Raw genomic sequence first — 16,932 nt, 5'->3', positions numbered from 1 at the left:
ATGGCATTGTCATTAGGACAGGAAGTGACAGGAAATTCACTCATCAAGGCATTAGACAACAATTACACTTAAGAGAGCTTCATACCATTGCCTACTCTATTCAAAGTACATTAAAAAAAAGTTTTAGCTGAAGGTTAGGATGATGTTGGTCAAGTGTTAGGATTGAGTAAAGTGTTAATTTTCAAGATTAAAATAGAAATGGAGGAATGAAAAAAAAAGCCATCACCTGGATGGCTGCAGCATCGATCCAATGCTGCAGCTGTCCCCTGCCATCAAAGACTGCTGATTGCTCAGTTCTCGGGTCCACCCTGAGCAGAAATTCAGTGTGAAACCTGTACACCCAAGTTTTGTCTCTGGTAATGATACTCAAAATGATGGAGTTCTTAGCAGACTTCAACGCGGTGTCCCTTCTGCTGCTGGGTCAGCAGCCTGGGGATGATCTTGGCAGCAACATGGTGCATGTTCATGTGAGGATTGCCTGGACTGTTCCATATGACACACCGACAATGGCAGTAATATTGTGGATTGTTCTCCGACGATCATCATGCACAAGTTACCAAATGGTTTCGACATTTTCAGGGGTTGAGCTCGTTGAAGGTCTTCCTGATGTCTTGTCATCTTCCAGTGGTGTTCTTCTGCTCTTGAAGCGTGCGTGCCACTCAAAACACCTTGAACAACTCATTGCAGCAGCGCTGTAAACTTAACGAATCATGTCAACAATGTCTGTGCCAGATTGGCCCAGTTTCATGCAGAATTCCAAGTTTGCTCTTTGTTCTAACTCGCTGTTCATGATGAAATAGCAGACTTGGTAATGCATAAGGTCAGAATATCACCAGTTGCACAGCTCCCAATGTACAGGACAATGTTTTTGGCACACTGACTTATGAAGGTCAGTGCTCCCTTTGACTGTGCATGCAGCCTTGTGCTGCCATCTGTTGTCGTGTTATAAAACCACTATCGAAACTTTTTTGATACCACCTCATAATTGAACAACCTGAAATTAGAAGCTGATTGACTACCATGCTCAGCTGCACCAGATTCTGAGCACACCAAGTTTAGTAAATCTCCCCCTTAGGGTCATGTTAAGGGATAGGAATAGATTTCACATGGAAGAAATAATTGTGCATAATTTTATATACATTTGTTTTTAGTGCCAAAAAGTTGTGATCTGCAAACCATGACAGGAGCCTCCCAACAATTGTTATTACTCAAAAGTTTATTTAATAGCTTGTAAATACTTGTGAATCTACATATCCAAAGCTTTTATATTAGATGAAGGACCTGCATTTATTAGTCAGTGGGAATTTATTACCATTCTACTTCAAAACATAGAATCATAAGTTAAAGAGAAACTGCTGTTTATTTTCAGGATGTAAACACTTTATTTCATTGTTTTATCATTTATTTGAAGGCAATAAAAGGTTATAAGGATCAGGCTACACTTCAAACAGAGCAAACATCCCTGGCAAGGGTTAACATTGAAGCCCACCTTGACACCCTACAGTGCCTCTCAATGCACAATGACTAATTCTCCCATTGGTAATCATTGGAACCAATTAGAGTGGGAGATATGTCATGGTGATGGATAATTACCTGTGACTGTATCGCCCTAAAACAAGCACATTGAAAATAAAACCTAATTTATCCTAATTATTTGTTGTTTTTAAGTATTGTGAAAATGTGAATAAGTACTTGTGTAACAATATTGCCTTACCTATAAAGTTACAGGAAATGTGTGCTTGAACAAATAGTTGCAATCACTTACATACTTTTATATATGTTTTAATGTATTATGCTTGTTGTAGTTTTTTTCCCTACATTTTGATATAATGATATTTTATCACCATTTAGAGGAGTTTTTTTTCTAATTTTAATATTCTTAAAGCAAACCTTCATGCAAAAAAACTAAAACAAAAAAACAAAACAAATTGCATATGGCTCTGGCCCCTCTCTCTCCCACATTTGGTTATATTATATGTCTATTATTGCTTTTACCTTTTTTGTGCAGCACTTCCCTTCAGTAATGAGACTGAAGTTCCTCTTTAATAAATACGTAAAGTAGTAATAAAGAAGAAAGGTTTTACCTTTAATGCAGAGAATGAAACCTTTCAAAAGTTGACAATCCCCCCCCCCCCCAAGTCTGCATATTTGCCACCATAAGAAGCCAAGAGCTCCAGCGGGGGAACCCAGAAGAGGAGGTTTGGGGCCACTCTGTGCAAAACCATTGCACAGAGCAGGTAAGTATAACATGTTTATTATTTTAATAACAAAAATGAAACTTTACAACCCCTTTAAACTTTATGTAAACCCAGATAATGAACTTCTATAATTTTCTCTCTTAATTTTAGATTGCCCAGGAGGCACAGGTGCCGCATGCAGCCCCTTTGCCCTGTGTGTTCAGGGATGAATGGCTAGAATAAATGCCTGAATTGCAAGAGACCTGCAATTTGGGCATTCATCTGTGAATACATAGGGCCCTAAACACGAGTACCACTCAGCTCAGAGTTCAGCCACATCCAGCTGCAGCCTGCCATAGACTTTTACAAGGTGTATGTTGTACCTGTGCCTCCCGGGCACACTAAACTGTTAGGATGCATGCTTAGCAGTTAGTCATGATAGCAGAACTAGACTCACATTAGGGCTTCTAAGGACTGGTAAGCTGTAATATGGTATATTTGTGTTCCCAGGTTTAGATACATTTTAATACATATTGTGGTCATATTGTGGTCATTTACAAGATTTACTGTAGCATGACATACGGTTTACAATTGACTTTAAGCAGATGAAATCAATGCTATGTACTGATGTATTTGATTTTTTTTATAATGTGTTCAATGACAGCCCTGCTATTGTTTGTTACACCATAGAAGTCCCTTGCAGCAAACCTCATTAGCATAAACTTTGCATTGGCACACTTTTCATACAGCGGCACTCAGTACAGCCATTCTGACACACACAGTCCTCTAAGGACGCTTTCATAAAGTGCCCGTGCTCCGTTTTATACTAAGTAGGTGGACTGCTGATCAGTCAGTATGCCATTCTGGATTTGGCCTTTTAGGAATTGTTTTACAAGCCCTAGAGCTGACAATGAAAGCTTTATTAGATTTCACCAATTAGCAAGTATGATGCAGGCTAAGAATGGCGGCAGTAAATATTAAGCAGCATTCCGGTTCTAACATACATTACCGCCTGGCACATTGTGTAAAGAGAATTCAAGTAACTTGTTATTTGTCTTCATGTTGCAGACTGAGAATGTTGATATCTGTCTGAACTTCCTGGCAGCACGAGGAGTTAATGTGCAAGGCCTCTCAGCCGAAGGTAAGACAATCCGCAGTATACCAGCATGTTCTCCTGGCTCACTTTCTTCACATTGATGATTTCAAAAGCAGATAATCTTCATTTCTAAGCTTTGATATTCATCATTTGAAGTAGGCTCATTTATGTTTCTGGAAACCTATACCGGCTGTAACGTCCATAATTTACTTCATGTTCTGGAATGTGACTATTATAGTGACAGTAACAGACCTTGCATAACCTTTCATTAATAGAGCTATGGTGTGATAGCACCAGTGTGAAGAATAGACATTTTTGGTCATGGGAAAGTTTTCTGAATGAGAGTCAAAAGACTGTGAAGATTGTAAAATAAAGAATCTTTATTGAAAGCTACTTATATTGGCATTTACATTGAAATCTTCTTATATTCGCATTTGTTCTTTGTAATCTTTGTTTTAGTTTCCAGAATTTTAGTGATAAAGTAAATAAAATTATTTAAAATGGAAACCTGCTATCTACATTATTATTATTATTATACAGTATTTATATAGCGCCAAAAAGTTTGCTCAGCGCTGTACAATATAGTGGGGGACAGAACATGAGACAATACAGTAACAAAACAATACACGAGGGGTTCGAGGGCCATGCTCTTTCGAGCTTACAATCTAGGAGGGAGGGGATAGTTGTACAAGAGCAAGTGGCTGTGGGGGATGGAGTGGTAGGAGGAGTGGGGGAGATCGGCTGTTAGGTGAGGGTGGGGTAGGCTTCCCTGAAGAGATGGGTTTTTAGGGTGCACCTAAAGGTGAGCAGGGTAGGTGACAGTCTGATGGATTGGGGTAGTGAGTTCCAGAGGATGGGGGAAGCCCTGGAGAAGTCCTGCAGTCGGGCATGGGAGGAGGAGACCAGGGAGCTAGAAAGTAGGAGGTCTTATGAGGAGCGAATGGTACGGGTTGGGTGGTATTTGGGTATCAGGTCGATGAGGTCGTTTGTGGCAGTGTTCTGAATGGCTTTGTACGTCAATGTTAGTAGTTTGAATTTAATGCGTTGGGCAATCAGAAGCCAATGGAGGGAATGACAGAGGGGGGTGGCAGATGCGGAGCTGTTGGTAAGGTGGATGAGTCTGGCCGCTGAGTTCAGGATAGACTGAAACGGGTATAGCCTGTGTTGGGGTAGGCCGGTGAGGAGGGAGTTGCAGTAGTCGAGTTGTGAGATAATAAGGGAGTGAACGAGTTGTTTAGTAGTGTCTGGGGTTAGGAACGGACGTATTTTGGAGCTGTTGCGGAGGTGGAGCCTGCATGAGTTTGCCAGCGATTGGACATGGGTTTGGAAGGACAGTTTTGAGTCTAGAGTGAGACCTAGGACTTTGGCTTGTGGGGTGGGACTGATGGTGGCGTTGTTGGTCGTGATGGAGAGGGTGGGGGGGCGCGGGCTGGGGGGAAAATTAGGAGCTCGGTTTTGGAAAGGTTTAATTTGTGGAGTGACATCCAGTCTGATATGTCGTTCAGTAGGCAGGTGATTTGGGCGGAGACTGAAGGGGTGAGATGAGGGGTAGAGAGGTAGATTTGCGTGTCATCGGTGTAGAGGTGGTAGTTGAAGCCGTGGGAGTGTATCAGTTAGCCAAGGGAGGAGGTGTAGATGGAGAAGAGAAGGGGTCTGAGGACAGAGCCTAGGGGGACCCCAGCTAAGAGGGGGAGAGAGGGGGAGGTGGCAGCATTCTAGGTAATGCTGAAGGAGCATTTGGATAGATAGGAGGAGAGTCAGGAGAGAGCGGAGTCTCTGATGCCAAGGGAGTATAGTTTATTAAGGAGGAGGGGGTGGTCAACTGTGTCGAAGGCTGTGGAGAGGTCAAGGAGTAGGAGGACTGAGTAGTGGGCATTAACTTTGGTGGTTAGCAGGTCATTAGTGATTTTGAGTAGGGCGGTTTTGGTGGAGTGTAGGGGACGGAAGCCAGACTGTAGTGGATCAAGGAGGTTGTTGTCATTGAGGTGGGAGCTTAGGCGATCGTAGACTAAGCGCTCGAGGAGTTTGGATGTAAATGGCAGCAGGGAGATGGGTCTAAGGTTGCTCATGTCAGTGGGGTCCAGGGAGGCTTTTTGAGTATGGGAGTGATGTGCGTGTGCTTTAGGGGGGAGGGGAATGCGCCAGTAGAGAGGGAGAGATTAAAGATGTGGGCGAGGGATGGAGGAGGAGGGAGACCGGAGGAGTTGTGTGGGGACAGGGGGCAAGTGGTGAGGCGGGCTTCTGAGAAGACCTTAGTGACTTCTTCAGTGGTAGCAAGGCTGAAGGAGTGGAGTGTTGGGGAGGTTTTAGTGTGCGGCAGGGGCGAACTGACCAATTGGAAACTCGGGCACTGCCCGAGGGCCCGGGGTCAGTAGGGGGCCCCATGAGATGCCCCTGGTACCTTTTTCATAGGCTTTTTTGAGTTTGGGCAAGGACACAGGGGCCCCATGATCCCCTATTGCCCGGGGGCCCCATGAGTTGTCAGTCTGCCCCTGGTGTGCGGGATGTTGGGTGTGGTGGGGGTCAGGGCGGTTGTGAGGTCAGAGGAGGGGGGAGTTGAGTCGGTTATCGTGGGAGGGAGGCTAGGTGGGGAGGTAGATTGAGCATTGGCGATGTCCTTACGGATTGCGTCGATCTTGTTTTGGAAGTGGTTGGCAATCTTGTAGGCGGTGAGTGAGGTACTGGGTGGAGGTGGGGAGGAGAGAATAGGGAGTTGAAAGTGGAGAAGAGCCGGCGAGGACAGGTGGAGAGGGTGTTGATGAGGGTTACAAAGTAGGCTTGTTTGGCGGCGTGGAGGGAGGAGGTGTAGGTGAGGAAGGCAGATTTGTAAAGGGTGAACGCTTGAGTGGATCTGGTTTTGCGCCATAATCGCTCCAGCACGCGACTGTGTCATTTAAGATTTTTGGTGTGGTCGTTCTGCCAGGGTTGAAGTGGTCGGGGTCTAATGCTACATGTGGTTAGGGGTGATAAGGAGTCCAAGGCAGCTGACAGCGAGTTGTTATATGCAGTAGTGGCCAGGTCAGGGCAGGACAGTGGAAGGATGCTGTCGTAAAGACGGTCAGCTGCAGAGTGGAGTGGGGCCGGGTTCAGGTTGCGGAGGTTACGGCTGGTGATGGTTTGACGTTTGGGGGGGAAGGTGTTTGAGGACAGGGAGACGGAGACCGTAATGCGGTTGTGGTCAGAGAGAGGGAAAGGGGTGTTTGTGAGGTTGTGGGGGGTGCAGAGATGAGAGAAAACATCTGACCTACATGTGCATAACTTTTCTGTTATATGAGAACATACGGTATTATTCAGAATTAGCATTTAGCCTACATTCACATATGTGTATTATGTTAAAGTGATATTAAAAGCAATTAAAAAAAAATAACAAACACGTTATACTTACCTGCTCTGTGCAGTGGTTTTGCACAGAGCAGCTCCGATCCTTCTCTTCTTAGGTCCCCTGCTGGTGCTCCTAGCCCCTTCCTCCTGCCACCTTCCATCAGAGCCAACAGGGGCAACCAAGCAGGCGCACTCTTGATCTGCTGCTCTGTGTGTCCATTCGTGGCTCGGTCCTGCCCCCTCTCTCTCCTCATTGTTTCACTAGCTGTCGGTTCCTACTGCTGTGTCAGCTAATGAGGAAGGAGAGTTCCCACAGAGCCTAGGCTCTCATGCACATCGCTGGATGGAAATAACTGAAATTCAATGTATGTAAGAGGCAAGACAGGGATAAGCCTGGAGAGGAATGGGCTAGATCACAGGGCTCCTAACTTTCTGAACAAAGTGGCAGTTTACTGTTCTTCAGACTTCAGGGAGGCCAGAATATGGTCAGTGGGAGTGAAAATGCCCCAGCCTCATCGGAAACTCGGGCTTGGTTACATAGCTAAATTACATTATTGGTATTAGTGGGAGGAATAGTGCCTCATCATTGGTTTTAGTGGAGGGCATAGTGCCCCATCTTTGATTTCAGTGGGAGGAATAGTTCCTCATCATTGGTGTTAGTGGGAGGCATAGTGTCCCATTGTTGATGTCAGTGGTAAAAATGGTGCTTCATGTTTGGTGTCAGTGGAAGGAATAGTGCCTCATATAGGTGGAAGGAATACTGCCCCAAGTGCCAGATAAAGCAAGGAAAGGGCTGCATCCAAACAACTGGGCTAGATGATGCCCTTCATTCAAGAAATAAGGCAGGCGTTCTCTGACTTACTGCAACTTATAGTAGACTCTCTGAGCAGCTTTTAGTGTGCAGTGAAATCAGAGTAAGCAGTTTCATTACAGAAGAAGAGCCTGTACAACTGTACGTGACTGACAGTAAGGCTGGAGTTCACCGTAAAATACACTTGTGGTATCTTAATAGAAGGTTATCCATTTAAATTGTTTAGGCTAGTTATTGTGTTTAATATGGTAATCTGGCTCATGGAATACCCTTTTTAAATTTTTTTTTGCCTACCTTTCCCAGAATATGTGCCCCAGATCTCAGACTTAATCCTGCATTTTCTGTAGCATTTAAGTTAGATTCTCACAAGCATTTCCCATGTGGCAGCTTCACTTTTTCTATAATTCTAGTGTCCCATAGGCTAGTGTCTAAACAAGGATTTATTTTATTAATGAAAGCTTTAACCATATCATAGTGTGCTAAGTTTAAGCAGATACCGATACACCTCTGTTTATATCATCCTACTTCCAAGAGGTCTACTGATACATAAGGAGTAAGGAGAGAACTGGAAAACATCTTGAAATAGAAGAAAGATGGCATTTACTATTTTTATTGCCTGGTGCTATGTTTGCTATGTACTGTACATATGCTGGACTACAGTGTTGTAGGGATTTTGAACTCCCCCTTCACTACAGTTTCTATATCATTTAAAGAGGTACTCCTTCAAGCAATAGACACATCCTGACCAAACAAATGTACACAATACAATTTCACAAAAAAAACAACCTGGAAGACCTGCTGTATAATTAAAACCATGATGCTTAGCACATCTAACAGCTGTAATAAAGTAAAAACCTTGTGAACTCTTCTATACTGCTCTGTATTGTCATTTATGCTGGTTAAAGAGGAACTTCAGTCACCCGTAGTGTTTTTTTAATCCTCTTTTTATCTTGAAAACTTGGTTATCTTAAAAAAAAAAACTATACACACACTCCAGGCAAATCCAGCATTGGTGTGCTGATACTGACTGCTCCATGCTGCACATGGGGTCCCGCACTGTCATCTCCACATCTAATGTCATCATGACCCAGCCGTCTCTTTCTGGTATGGGCAGCAAGGTCCGTTCTCCTCTGCTGGCTGTATTAAAGCTAATGTTTCCTGGGATATGTGACATACGTAATGCAGGAGGCTTCAGGAGCAAGAATCAAGACAGGGGATGAGGTAGAGCTGAAAAATAATCTTAAATTGACAAATAAAAAATAGTGAACTTTGTAGATTGTGTTGCATGGTGGAATCCTATCAAGTAAAGCCTGTTAATGGAGCATAGGTCCTCTAAGCAAAAAAGTTGGTCAGATACACATAATGTGTCAAGATGTCAAAAAATTTAATGAATAGCTGCTGTTTCATTGAAAGGCAAGCTGCTAAATGTGTTACATGATCAAATTCAATGCTTTCCAATAGACCAGAGCTCTTCTTTGGCACTTTACTAATTGCATGATACATTCACTTTAGATGCTAAATCCACAATGCCATCTTCACCCTCAGAAGCAAAACTCCCTATGTACCTTAAAGTGGAGCTCCAGGTTCCACCCACCCAAAACAATGAAAAGACTTTTAATATAAGGATGCTTATCTGTCCAGGGATCCAGCGATGTCCTTTCCCAAGCCGATTCTTCAATCGGCTTTGGGTGCAGGTGCCAGCATCTTCAGTAAGGAAAACAGAAAGTGAAGCCTTGTGGCTTCACAACTGGTCTCCTACAGCATATGTTGAAACATGCTGCACTTTGTGAATGGTTCTGAAATCTTCCGGGACCTGTGAAGTGTCCCATAAGGCTGTGGGGTAAAGAGGGGGAGATGAACTTCCAGCTCAAATTGCCATGGTGCATCTAAACAAAAGCATGAGCAGGCACCTGTCAAAACCAGGTACCCAAGACACCCCAAAAAGTGCCAAATGTGGCAGTGGAGGAGGCAAACAAGTGGAGCGTCCCCTTTTGGGTGACGTTCCACTTATTGTTGGTTATAACCCGGACATCTGCCCAGAGTCTCTGCAGCATGTGCTGTATTTAGGTTTTTAGGCTAATTGTGGACAATAGAGAACAAGGAATATGCTGACGTACACGCCAGAAATTTTCCTTTTGATTCAGATGCATTTGTTCATTAAAAAATTTAGTTTTGTCATGATCGCTATGTTGAACTGATTCGTTTTGGGAAATCATTTTGTATCTTCAGCATTCATTTTGTATATTCATTTGATTCATTTTGTATATTCAGGTGGATTTGAAACATTTTGCAGCTTTTCCCGAAGATTGTTATATATTCAATATATTATTGAATCAGATGGATTCAAATCTTTATGATTTGATATTTTTGGATGATGGTCCAACCCACCAAGAGAAATGGCATGAGCTGATTGGACAATATCGACTGGCGCCATGTGCATCTGAATTAATGAATGTAATGTAATTCAGATCCATTAGTTATCTGAATCTGAATTATTGAACAAATTTGAAAATTGCATTAATTTCTATATGGGCCTGAACTACTATTGCATGGAGTGATGTCATCCGAATGAAACAAATTAATTGCATTCATTCATTCATGCAGTCATTAATTTCAAAATAGTTTTTTAAAAAAAAACTCTGGATTTGTTGACATTCATTACTATGTCTGTTCAGAGATACAGAAATTAAACTACATTTTTAGTAGATAATGGGAAGAATTCAGACCCAGTCAGCTATTTAAACTGTTTGTGTACCTGTTGCAGATTTTCCTTTACTTCTTGTCTGGTAAAACTGTTGTCATTGTAACAGAAAGTGAGGGGCACCTACCCAAGGAAGAACCAAATAGCAGTAAAAAAAATTAGATCTACACCCTTCCCACTCTATGCAAAAACTAAAAAAAAAAAACTGAAAAAAAAAAGTTGCTAAGTTGCTTGCACAATACTCTTATTTTTTTAGACTTTCAAGGAGTGTTTATATTAGTAATATAAAGCATAAAAGATTAGATGCAAGAACCAAAGAAAAATTATTTTCAAGGTGGAAATTGTCTTGCCAAAACATGCATCTGGCGTACAGCCCTTATAACCTGAATGGAATGTAGACATGATAATCCTAACACATTGTCCGTTACTTTGTGTGTGTACAAACTGAAATATGTTTGGCGTGCAAGTGACTGTAATATTTGATAAGACACCATCACTCCCATCTGTGTACCAAATGACGGCTCTAAGTGCACATCTTCAAATGTTTAGTGTGAGCTGGACTGGCCACAATGCATATCTTAGGGATGTCAAAGTTTATTTGCTGATGTACAATGTAACAAGCTTCATGTGTTAAGCTTTTAGATCTCTAATGTAAATGAAACAGAATAGTAGCAACATTATTAATCAAAGTTTATACAAAGTAGACTTTGATAGAAGTTCTGAACCAATTTAAAGTATCTCATGGATGCTTTTCAGATGTGCTAGAAAAACAAACAAACATGTACAGTCAGCAGTGTGGTTTTGTGATTAACACAAATAAGGAAATTTGACTTGGTATCCACCTTTTGTAATTCCCTGTACAGAAAAGCTCTAATTAGGAGTAAGGGAGGCACAACAATCCAGATGGTCTGCAGTGCTCATTTGTTAACAATTTAGTGTTAAAGAGACACTGTCATTTTGCCCATTCAGGGCAAAGTCACAGTTTGATTCGAAAGTGCCTTTCCCTTGCCCCAGTTATGCCTACATTATTAGTGATCATCCATCACTCCTGCCTCTGCTGTCACTAGATAGAACACTTGGGAGGAGCAAATGATCTTCTCCGATTGATAGTGCACAGGTATAGCAGCCAATCATTAGACCTGTGTACTGTCACATGATGTAGGGGGTGACATCACCACTACCCATAGCTTCCAACACAGGGAACACAGCGGATTCTATTCCAATGCCAGCTACAGGAGCATCACTCAATCATTTGCAATCTATGACTGGGTCAAGGCCTAAAGAAACACTCTGTCAATTTGCCCTGAATGTTCAAAGGGACAGTGGTTCTTTAAATTTTAGTCATTCAAAGCCCACATTTCCAACAGTCTGTGGACATAATCTGTATAAGGCAATGGGTGAAGTGAGTTTAGCTAATTGTAATATGTAAATATTAGTGACGGGCTGAACACCCCCCTGTTCGGTTCGCAGTCAAACATTTGAACCTACCGAAAGTTTGATTGCGAACTTCGAACAGGGACAATTTACTGAGCGGTATGTTACCACATCTAAGTATGCAGTAAGATACCATTCACTTACTAAAATACCACATGAGTTATATTATTAAGTCATGAGGTATTTTAGTAGTGAAACATTCATTCATGTTTCAGCTGTCAGCAGGGGTCCCTGTTGAAAGCTAAATGTCAAAAGAATTGTCGGCATTGCCCAACAATTAAAAACTTTTTTTTAAAAACGGCATGGGGTCCCCCGTTCCCATCCATACCAAGCCCTTCAGGTCTGGTATGGATTTTGAGAGGAACACCCCTCGTCAAAATGTTTTAAAAAAATGGCATGGGCCCCCCCCCAAAATCCATACCAGATCCTTTTCCGAGAATGCAGACCGGCAGGTCAGGAAAGGGGGAGATCAAGCAAGTGCCCCCCCTACTGAACCATACCAGGCCACATGCCCTTAACATGGTGGGGGTGCTTTGGGGTAGGGGTGCTCCCCCCCAAAGCACCTCATCCCAATGTTGATGGGGACAAGGGCCTCTTTCCCACAACCCTGGTCGGTGGTTGTGGGGGTCTGCTGGCAGGGGGTTTATCGGAATCTGGAAGTACCCTTTAACAAGGGGGCCCCCAGATCCCAGCCCCCCCCCCATGTGAATCAGTATGCGGTAAATAGTATCGCTACCCATTCACAAAAAAAGTGTAGTGTAAAAAAAGAATAGAGACAGTCTTGACAAGTCCTTTATTAAAAATAAAAATTTTAAAAATGTCCCCTAAAGTAGATCCAACATCGATCACGATGCCCACCACTACCGCCAACCAGAAAAAAGAAAAAAAAAACTGCTCCACCTTCAATGCTGGTGCCCAACGTCTGACTGCTGTGCCGCAATGACCGTTCTTAAAAAGGGTGATGACGTCACAAGGGGGAGGGATCACCCCTGCCCCCTTGTGATGTCATCATGCCCTGTAATTGGCCAAAGCATCGCACCTGACCTGTGGTCAGATGCAATGCTTTGACCAATCACAATGCACTGTCAAAGTGCCAAACACACAAACAGCCCATGTTCTAGTCGAACTTACGTTAGACTTTAACTTGCAGCCTGTCATTAGTAAATATTATTTGACTCTCTTGATTCTGCCTATTCACCTGTCCAGTAAATAATCCATTGCCCTCTACTTTAACCACTTTACCACCACCCTATAGCTGAAATACAGCTACAGGGTGGAAGGGGTGTGCAAAATCACGTATATATAAGTGATTTAGCATTTCTGGGTAGGGTGTGCACGAACCCTACCCATGCCACCATTCATGACAGTTGTCAGGTAAAGTAATTCAGCGCTGTACCGCAAAATGGCCTGGTCAGGAACGTTGGGTAAATCCTCTGGAGGGCAAGTGGTTAAGGACATTAAAAAAATGCATTACTCTCCATGGACCCAGTTTATTGAAAAAATGCAGGCAATGTCTGCTGGCCCACAGAACAAAAACTGTAATGCAACAAAACTGTGAACTATGGCTTTGCATTAAAAAATGTCATCGTAATGGATGTAGTGTGGAAATCCCCAAACCTATGTGTTTTTTGAGTTAAATATGTTGGGATTTAGTATAGAGTAAAAGCATTTCTCATTGTAAAAAAATCTTTTATATTACAGACCCCCAAAAACTGAACTCAGGACCTGTTCACTATAGAATCTTGAAATTTATTTGTGGGTGCTACAGATCCCCAATGTATGCAGCAGTGATGACAGAACAACTGTAATGGCAATACTTATAGTTATCTACAGTAGTAATTGTGTCTGATGGGGCAGGGACCAATTCACAGAGCACCCTTCATGTAACTGTAATTTACAGCACCCATGGGGATTTAGTGCTCCCAAAACTAGATTGTAAATCGCCATTGTCAACTGATAAAGGGGTGCAAAGAATCCTTACTAGATTACTTTCTGCAGCAACATTTTGAAAAATAGTTTATGAGAAATGTGTTTTTTTATGGTGAAACCTAGTGGAATACATTCAAGAAGCTAGAGGGGTTTCCAGCTAGTGTCATGGTAACCCAGTTATTTTTTAAGGCACTTTTTTTTTACCAGTTCCCATTGCAGGGAACATGCTTGGCAAAAACACACAAAAGGGTGCTCAGTAGTACATGCTATAGAAGCACATTTTTCTGTGAACCCACCCTTATGTACACAGAGAATGGTGCAAACCAATGTTCACTAAAAGTGCACTGATTATCTCAACAGTGTCAGGTTAATTTTTTTCATTCCCTCATCTTCTTTTTATTCCTGTTTATGGTGGTTGCCCTTAACCACTTCAAGTCTGGACACTTTCACCCCCTTCCTGTCCAGGCCAATTTTCATTTTTCAGTGCTATACCGCTTTGAATGACAATTGTGCGGTCATGCAACACTGTACCCATATGAATTTTTTAGCATTTTTTGAGACAGATAAAACTTTATTTTGGTGGTATTTGTTCACCACTGGGATTTTTATTTTTTTGCTATATAAATTAAAAAGTCCAAACATTTAAAAAAAATATATATAAATTATAAAATTTTGCAAATAAATAATCTTTCTTCATAAATCTTGGCCAAAATGTATTCAGCTATCTTTTCAGTAAAAAAAAAAAAAATAACCAAAATTAGTTTACAACCAAAAATTATAATTTTTCAAAATGTTTTTGACTTTTTAATTTTTTTTATATTATTATTTATGTTTTTTTAACATACTGTCACCCTAGCAGTACAGTGTCACCATAGTAACACTCTATTATTTGTGTGTGTGTGTGTGTGGGGGGGGGGGGGTTTACACTGATTGCTTTTACACCCATAAAGGCTGTAAAAGCAATAATTTCTCCTTCTCTCTGGCTGCATTCTTGCAGCCATTGAGAAATACTGTGCAAGCTGTGATTGGTCACAGCTTGTCACATTTTACAAGGCTGTTGTGAATAGCCTTGTACCATGTGACCTCTGTGATCATTCACAGATTTCATACATAGTAAAGCAATGATGTCAGAAGTGACATCTTGCTTACTATTATTCACATGAATCGGGACCTCACACAGAGGTCCCATACAGCGATCAGTGTTCCGCTGTGTCCTCTGGAGCTCCCAGGGAGCGTGCACAGGCAGGGAAGCGGGAGGACGTTTATAAACGGCCACCTGCTCCTGCACTGCTCCCGTCTGGCCATTTATGTACATTGGCCAGATGAGAAGTGGTTAAAGTATAACTGAAGGTTTTTATCATTGTCTGTGTCCCTGTTAGAGAGATTTATCCCGTCCATTTATCCAGTTTCCTGTTATCACCAAGTGATAGAAAGTGAAAGATATCCCAAATTTTGAGTGGTCATCAGAACAGGAAAAGAAGGGAAATTTTCCAATGGAGACACCAGTTCTAGTAACTACTAGTTATGGCTATGGGGCTGGAAGTGAAGGGAAATCTACCCAATGGGACACAGATGTAAAAAAAAGAATGACAGGGGTTATAACGGTGCCTTACTCTATCCAAAATTGAAAAAAAAAAAAACAAGTTTTGCCTTCAGTTCTGGTGACTACCATGGATTTTCCTCCATTTGGAGGGTTTTCATCTCACTTCCTGTTATGGCTCTGGGACTGGAATTGAAGGGAAGTTTCCTCAATGGGACACAGGTGGCAATAAAACAAAAATAAATAAATAAATATATTGATGAGTTATAACAGTTACTCTATCCAAAATGGAAAAAAAACAGGTTCTGTTTCAAACTTGACTTGTAAATATTAAGTATTACCATAAACACTACAGCAAAGAGTTGTTTTACTTTACTTGTCCATTATTTCAAGTAAGTGTAAACTATAAAGAGTAATAAGATCAGCAGGAAAAACTGTAACACAAATTACCATTAAGTTTTTCTTCATACTTATTGCTCTCGAACAGGGGCGGACTGACCATTTGGAAACTCGGGCACTGCTCGAGGGCCCGGGGTCCGTAGGGGGCCCCATGAGATGCCCCTGGTACCTTTTTCATAGGCTTTTTTGAGTTTGGGCAAGGACACAGGGGCCCCATGAGCCCCTATTGCCCGGGGGCCCCATGGGTTGTCAGTCCACCCCTGCTCTCAAACCAATACCTCAAAAAACACCTATTTTATTCTTTGTGGTTGATAATGGTGCCAAATCAAAGTTTAAAGACTGAAGACAAAAGCAAAGGAAAGACACTTCAATTCAGGATAGTACAATAAATTGTTATTCACATCTAACTTACAATAAAATGATATTCACATCTGCCTGTGAAATCGTATTTGATCATATCTGATTTTCTCTGGGTCCAAGACAACGTCTTGTAAAAATGATCAGATACCCTTAAGTGAAACAAAATAAAGTCTTTAGAATCCTGACAAAAGCAGTTCTGAGTTAGTAAAAAAAGTGAACAAGTCTTACTTCAGAAGCTGTTTGTCTTTGCAGGAAAGTATAATTACTGGAATGTACCCATTTTTTCCATAATGTGTAATCTTTATTTTAGTACAGCTACCTTAAACAGAACAAATGTCAGCCAGCTGATGCATGTCTGAGTCACCAATGTACTTAGCTATGCTCAAAAAGGTATCCTCTGAGTGTTTTGTCTGTGTTCATATCCTATCTGAATCCTTTTAAACAGCACTGAAGATGGGTTCAAGCTCAAAACTTGAAATAATACATCATGTAAGTGAATATGTCTTTGTATCCTGGATTTCCACCTATTAGACATTCTGTCCTAAGAATGAAACAGTAACTGAATATTTTTCCATTATTTTGATTTCTGTCATCCCCACCCCCGTTATTGTTCCAAAGTGTATACAGTTTAATAGAATAATGCAGAAATGTACTAGAATAAGTAATTGGAGATCAAGGCAGTGATGACACTAATAAATTCAGGTTTAAAAATAACAAAATCTATTCAAATATGTATTTCTAACATGAAAATCTACCTTCTATCAGCCTCCTCCAAATCTCCTAATTGTTTTTTTTTTTGCTACTGTGCTCAGACTTTCTGTTAGAGGGTGGCTGTGTTCATTCTCCATATTCCCACTGTATGTAGGAATGTAGCCAAAGTCTCATGAACCTTGTCCTGAGATGGACTATGAGATGTGCAATGTGCATAGAACAGTATACATGACCACAATTAATGTGCATTGGTTGCACATTATGTGCATTGCTCCGGAAATGAGGGGCATGGGGGAGAAAGAAAAGGCTTGGGAACTTGCTGAAGTTAAAAGGAGGAGAAAACAATTTCATTTTGGGGGGGTTGATTTTCTAAAGGCAAACAGGTTATTTGCTTAGCAAGGGAATTTTCCTTAACTTAGTGAATGAGCTGAAGCTCTGCTGACTTCCAATGTC

The 16,932-nt window shown here is 41.6% G+C and overlaps 1 protein-coding gene across 15 annotated transcripts in view; it reads left to right on the top strand.

The window, feature by feature from the left end:
* Positions 1-16,932, top strand: part of NAV3 (neuron navigator 3) — an 833,019-nt gene that overhangs the window by 575,287 nt on the left and 240,800 nt on the right. For all 15 annotated transcript variants that reach the window (XM_089674062.1, XM_089674060.1, XM_089674057.1 and 12 more), the window contains one exon: positions 3,246-3,318. In XM_089674062.1, the coding sequence (XP_089530188.1) occupies positions 3,246-3,318 (73 nt within the window). The remainder of the gene's footprint in view (positions 1-3,245; positions 3,319-16,932) is intronic.

The sequence above is a fragment of the Staurois parvus genome, unplaced genomic scaffold (assembly GCF_062004578.1).
Source record: "Staurois parvus isolate SC_StPar_1 unplaced genomic scaffold, SC_StPar_1.0 ptg000147l, whole genome shotgun sequence".
NCBI classification, from domain to species: Eukaryota; Metazoa; Chordata; class Amphibia; order Anura; family Ranidae; genus Staurois; species Staurois parvus.
This window is presented reverse-complemented; position numbering and strand designations above follow the sequence as displayed.